The sequence below is a fragment of the Platalea leucorodia genome (genome assembly GCF_965183815.1).
Source record: "Platalea leucorodia genome assembly, chromosome: W".
NCBI classification, from domain to species: domain Eukaryota; kingdom Metazoa; phylum Chordata; class Aves; order Pelecaniformes; family Threskiornithidae; genus Platalea; species Platalea leucorodia.
Window position 1 is genome coordinate 1,216,946 of NC_138859.1, and position 6,519 is coordinate 1,223,464.

Here is a 6,519-nt window from a genome sequence, read left to right on the forward strand (position 1 = left end):
GGGAGCGCGGTGCGGCTTCTGGTGTCTTCCCGACTGGCCGGTCCAGCCCCGACAACGTTTCCATCCACCTAAAACGTACCCGTGTGCGCTAGCAGATGTGTGATTCTGCTGGGCGTGAGTTCGCAGGACCGGCCTGTTCTGCGGCCACGTTTTCCAGGCAGCGGGAAGAGCCCCTGCGGCGGAGCAGTGCCGAGTCCTCCCGTGCCGGACGCGGGGCGGAGGGACAGGATTCCCCCTTGTTCATCGTCGTGAGCAGCCTTAACATGCTGGTGGAAAAAAATCAGCGTCCCCAGTTAGGAACTGTAATCGCTGATGGCGTTTCCACCTACACAAGTAATTAAGATTCAATAAGGCTGCTGTTAATGTATGCTGTTAAATTAGCTGCTGAGCATTAGAACCTTATTACCTTAATTTAAAGTATTACCAGTTTCTTACTTCCCCAGTCCCGATCTCTGCCGTGCGGCGGTCACGGCGTGGTCCGAGGGCTCGGTCTGCAGCGAGGTGCCAACGCGCCCCCCGTGTCCGCCGCGCGCTGCCTTTTCCGTCCTTTTCCCTGCGTTGTGGCACGAATGTACGTGATTTCTGACTCCTCTTGGCTCAATAAAGGAAACAGGAGCTGCCAGCTATGGAGAGAGGGTTCGACTATAAAACCATTGCTGCTGCATCAAGAATAAATTCAGTTAGGAGAGCATCCATAAGCATATTTGCAATTTGAGTTTTGTTCCGTGCCGCATCATGGCACACAAAAATATAGGTGACTATTTAAATACTTCTGTGTTATTGCTTGCTTGCTTTTTTCAAGTGCTCATCTGAACATTTTTGAAATATCTTTTTAAAGAAGATGTTGAACTTTATGTTGGACCAAGTGAGAGATGTATGAGGTGTTTGTGAAAAGTGGGACTGTTTGTGTAGCTAGCATCTGAAGTTCAAAAAAGGAAAAGAGATTTTTTGGGAGTCTGTAGATACAGCTGGGGAACGGTACGTGAGTATATAGCCTATGCAGTTAATTACGGTAGGCATAAACTGATCGAATTTGAGAATACTGTACATTACTTGTTCTAAATGAATTGTTTTAACAATTTCTGCAAAGAAATAATGCTGTGGAAACTCAAAAGAGACTATTACATGGTACATTAAAGCTGTTCCTCAAGAGCACAGCGGCCCATGGTACGAATTCCACAACTCTGGTGTTATTAAGCCGAGCCCTTCAATTAAGCTAGAAACGCTCTGCTCAGATCTTCATGGAAGTGAATCAGTGCAAAGCAGAAACCCGACCACAGAGACTCTAAAATTTGCAATTCCCTTTTTTCTAGGAGGACAGGACAGAAATTACTTTAGCATCAGCGGTTTACTGCAGTGCCAAGGTACGCGTAATGTCAGTGATGCTAATGCAGTCCGTGATGCCGAGGGAACTATCAGGATGTTAAAATACAAAAGGGAGGAGGAGAGAAGAAACCACTCTCTGGCACTCAGCATAGTAGGGAAGACAACAGAATCAGGGTCTGGAAACACTTAGTCTGCATTTATATGCTTAATTCACGTCAGGTTTTGCCCTGCGTACCAGGAGTAGGAGCCCTCGGGTTGCCGTCCCTCTCGGGGACGTCCAGAAGGGAAGCAGGCGTTTAATGTATGTTCAGCTGCACTCTGGCTTTTCGGTGCAAACATGTTAGATGAGGCAGAGAAGTGACTGTTTCTGTAAATCTGCTCTGAAATGGCTGTACTCTTTCCCCGAGGTAGAAGAAGAATGGAGTTAAATTGTAGTTACGCTGCAGGGAGAGGAGAGCCCCGTCCTGTCCCGGGGACTCTGCCGCGCCTGGGTTTGTACCGACCCTCCCTGTCCTTGGCGCCAGGTTTGCTCCATTTGTAGAAACCAGAAAGCGCGTTGTTTTCCTGCCCTCCGTGCCCGCAAAGCGCCTGGGTGCCGCGGGGCGACGCAGCCCTTCCCTCCCCCTGCGCCGTTGGGTGAGGCTGCGGCACCGGGCAGGCTGCTCCTCCGCCCCGGGCTGCCGCCAGCGACTGCTGCCAGGGCGGGCGGTTCGGGGTCCGGGTTTTCACCCCTCGGGGCTGCGATGCCACCCCGGTCCTCCGGGCCCGGCGAGGGTCCTGCTGAGGGCACGCCGGCGGCCGGGACGCTGCCCCGGCCCAGGGACTGGAAACATCCCGTCATGCAGAAGGGCAAGGAACTGGTGGTGTTGCTGTTGTAGTTTGTAAGAGAGACTTCTCATTTCTCCCACAAAAAAAAAGATGTTGAACCCAGCTAGCGGCTGTCTCTTGGGCCAGGTCACTTCCTTCGGGAAGGAGAAAGAAATTTAAAAAAACCCAAAAATCGGCTTTTGCAGCTTTTGCAGGTGTGGAGGAGCTTCCCCAGCAGCATCGTGTTCTTCTGTGATTGCAAAAGTCATTGAGGAACGTTTTGGGTGAAAACCCATCTAGAAGGGCAAACTAGAACATTAGTGTGTAAATAATTACTCGGTCTCTCCTGTGCCAAGCAGGCTAATATCCCCTCCGGAGGGAGGGAGGGCTGCACCGGGGCACTAAGAATAAATGCCTCCGAAATGGACCGAGCCCTGCGTTTTCCCAGGAAATCTAAACTGACACGAATCAAAAATAATACCAGGCGCTTGCAGCAGCCAGCGGGCAGCACACTGTCTTGGGAAAAGGCCTTTTCTCCTTCACCTCCCGTTCTGATTGCTGCCTGTCTGCTGGGTTCCTATTTTTAGATTTTCAGCTTTTCAGAGGCGGCAAAGTCTTGATTTCCTTGTCCTGCTGAGAACTGAAAATACTCTCGGCCTTAAGTCATTACATTATAATTCTGAGATGTTAAACGACGAAGAAATCATTTTCCGATTTGGTACAATAAATAGTGTCAAGAATAGCGTTTCGGGTGTCTCTCTGGGCACCTCAGGCGACTGTTCTTCTCGGGCTGCGTGGCGCAGAGATTGCATCCGTAACCCTGGACGGCTTCTTTAACCCTGACCTTCCTCCCCCTTCCCCGGGACCCCCCCAGGGCAATTCGCTGCATTGCAAGGTCTGAAATAACAGGGAGTGGAAAGGATGGTATCGGAAGAAAAGCTGTAATAACTGTCCCAGCCCGAGTATCAATCTCCAGTAAAAAAACTGAACTTTGGTAGCAATGTAAAAGCTATTACAATTTTTAAATGAGCAATTTTTATTATATCCATAAATCATCTGTCTCGTGCTTTTTTTACCTTACATGAGTCAGTGGCATACAGTTTGGAGACATTTCTGAGTTGCACACAGAGAAAGGTGGCTCTTCTCTTATCGTTCTCTTGTCGGCAGCGCCTGCCATTATCATCCCACAGTCGCCTCTTCACGTTCTGTGCGCGCACGCTCCTGGGGGAGTGAACGTCGTGGCTGCAGTGGATGTCCCGGAGATGTGCGGTTTGATCTCAGCTGAACAGGCAGAGCCCAGGCTGATTTTGTTGGGTTTAGTTCTTCAGCTCCGACGTTTTCCACTGAACGCGCCGAGAGACTGTTTCTGCGACTTTGCCTATAAATCGCTTTGCAGCGTCTGTTTGAGATGTGTGTGACCATGCTTAATTGCCTGTTTTTTTTTTTTCTTCCCCGCAATCTGTGCCCAGAGGCAGAGCAGTGAATTAGGAGAGAAAGGCTGCTGAACCCACGCGCTTTTCCCGCGCGGGGAGCCGCGGGTGCTGCTCCGCGCGGGGTCTTTCCCGTCGGCCAGCCGCCCCTTCCGAGGGTGCAGCTTTTGCCTTTTCATCTCCCAGAGAGTGGGACGGGCCGTAGTCCCCGTTTCTGTTGCTCTGGGGGTGTTTGTGTGGTCTGGTTGAGCGCCGCTGGCACCGCGCGTCTCCTTTTTGCTAGCAGGAGCTAAACCTTGCGCGCGTACGACCTGCGCGCTTCTCCGGCGTCCGGCGCGGTCGCCTGCGCTGTCTGCTCTCGCGTCCGCTTGCTCAGCCAGCTGCACTGCTGCCCTTAGGGTCACCTTCTCTGCAATTTACAGAGCAATAAAATAAAACGCAGTAGATTTACTTGGAAAATCACCTGTTAACTGTGGCAATCAAATAGCCAATGAAGTGGAAAGTAGCAGAGGCAGCTAAGAGATTGGTTAGAAGGTAAGAAAAAAAAAAACACCAAACAAAAGCCCCCAAACCTCCCCAAAATAAAACCAACAACAAAAGTTGCTTATAACATCTCTGCTGTGAACCCACTGCGACGTTATTTCTAGTTCAGTGGTACTCAGTTGGCCAGCAGCAAGAGCAACAGCTTTATAAATAGTTGTTATTGTATCTGTGAAGGGCTAAAATTAGCAAAGCAAGGGCTGCTTTGCGGTCAGAGGCTGCAGGCAGGTATTGCAGCCAAGAGTAAATCCGTCGGGCGAATGAGCTCCTGGCTTCCAGCGTTTGGATGGGCACCTGGTACCCGCGCCAGGCTTCCAGCTTTGACCTTCAGACGAAGGCTGCCGAGTCCCTGGCTCTCGGAGATCAGCGGCGGTGTTCAGCAAAGGCCGTCCGCTTCGGTGGATACATCAGAGTTGATCCCTCTGGAGAAAAAAAAAAGGTTCCTAAGGGATCTGGCTCCTTAAATACATAGAAGCGCCCTGAATTGTGCTCGCCACCAAAAAACCAGAGGAATAAGCGGGGCCTCGTGTGCTCGTTAGTCGGAGCGCAGGGATGCTTTGTAGAAAGCCGCGGGAGAGGGATGCCAGCGCTGGCGAACTGCGGGGACCGTGGGCTCCCGGAGGGATTTGCCTTTGAACCCTGCTTGGTTCTGCTCGCTCTGTGCCTCTTAAAAATATTCCTTTAGGCTTCACTAACGCTTGGATACCCTGGCCTGGAAAAGTAAATAGATGGGTTACTGTAAAGAGAAATGTCTAGGAAACTGGAAATGAAATTTGAGATCTGAGTACCTTCTAATTAATTAGAAGTTTGCTGGGGGCAAGGACTAATGCTCCCCCCCCCGCCCTTTCCCCCCCCCCCCCTTTCTTCAGGCATTTTCACTCATTTGTGCTTTCCAGCTGCCATTTTCATTCTGAACAGTCTGTAGCCCAGGCACGAAGGGGTTTTTCCTCTCGCTGCAGCCCTGAGCTTGCCCTCAGCCTACAGCGAAAGGCGCTGAGGGCGCTGCACAGCTGATGACTCTGGGTTTCCTTTGCAGGCCTGAAGCGCAGCTACACGTGCAACATCTGCAACGTCACCCTGAACTCGATAGAGCAGTACCACGCGCACCTGAAGGGCTCCAAACATCAGACCAAGTGGGTATCTTTGTGCTTTTCCCGGTGGCCTCCTGTCTGTCTGTGTCTGCCTAGATGAATATATATATTATAATGCTTTACACTCCGATAACCCTGTCATCTGAGGAGCTTTGGGTGTTTTGCAAACACAGATATGGGAGGCAGCTCCGGCTTGAGACAGCCCAGATGGGCTTCCCGGCGTCCCACCGAAGCGGAGCGGGCTGTTTGCTCTGAGTTTCCTGCCAGTCGCAGCATGCCCCGGCGGAGCCCTGCTGTCAGCTCATCCCGCTTTCCGCGCAGCCTGCTGCGTCGCGCCGCTGGACGTTTGTCCTGGTTGCCTGGGGTTTGCCTGGATAATCCTGCAGGCTCGGCTGGGGCCGGGGAGTCGTGAGCCTGCTGATGTCCCGGGGACAGGGGCTCCTGCCTGGAGAGGCGCAGTGTGTTAAGGGGATGTCCTGCTTTCCTGAACATCTTCCTTCTCTCCCGCAGGCCCCTCCTCTAGCCCCCCTTCTCAGGAAACCTCAGGACATGGCTGTCGTTCCGCACGTCCTCAGGGACGCCCCTCGGCCTCAGCTTGTCCTTCTTAGGCTGTCGGCTTTTGGGCAGGAGCACTCGTACTCGCGACAGCGCCGTATGCGTTTGCAGCACAAAGCACCTTACAGCTTTGCACACCTCCTCCCCGTGTCCTCAGCCGGGTTATAGGTTTGCTGTCCCTCCCCACTGAACCACGGCAGAGGATGGCGGGGAACCCCAACATCTGCCCGTCCTCTCCTCAGACTGAGCGGTTTGGGACGGATAAAGGAGTGGGCAGCAGTGACCCAAGACGTTAACGATGCCTGGCCCTGATGCCACAAGCATTCATGCTTAATGAGACCGAGTTTGCAGCTTCTTTCATGTGTTAAACCTCCGAAGAGACACCGGGAGTGTAATGGGATTAGGTGTTTCCAAGTGAAAATGTTTATGCTGCGATTTAGAGCAATTCTGTATTACCCAACTCTGAGACTTGGAGGGAGTCTGCTCTGTCAATTAGTACAAATTATTAAAATGAAGTGATAAAGATACATGGTACCAGAGAGTAGATTAATGAACTAATCTCTCTTAATACACTTAGATGTGAGCTTTGGGAACTGTTTCTGGCTGAAGGACTCAGGACTGCCCAGATTAGAAGAGGGATATAAAAGGTGTCATTAGTTACTGAAATACTTCAGGTAGCTTTACGGGCAGTCTGACAGATGAGGCAGGACGATCAGAACCAGCAGTAAGTACTAACGTCTAATTTTGCTTAAGCTACCAAAGGATAAGTG

The 6,519-nt window shown here is 51.5% G+C and overlaps 1 protein-coding gene across 1 annotated transcript in view; it reads left to right on the forward strand.

Moving 5' to 3' along the window:
- The window catches only part of LOC309601698 (zinc finger matrin-type protein 4-like), a gene marked incomplete at both ends in the record, with an annotated part of 43,175 nt that extends 37,458 nt beyond the window's left edge, over nucleotides 1-5,717 (forward strand). The window contains 2 exons of the mRNA XM_082334865.1: nucleotides 5,140-5,236; nucleotides 5,705-5,717. Of these exons, the coding sequence (XP_082190991.1) occupies nucleotides 5,140-5,236; nucleotides 5,705-5,717 (110 nt within the window). The remainder of the gene's footprint in view (nucleotides 1-5,139; nucleotides 5,237-5,704) is intronic.
- Nucleotides 5,718-6,519: the final 802 nt, after the last annotated feature.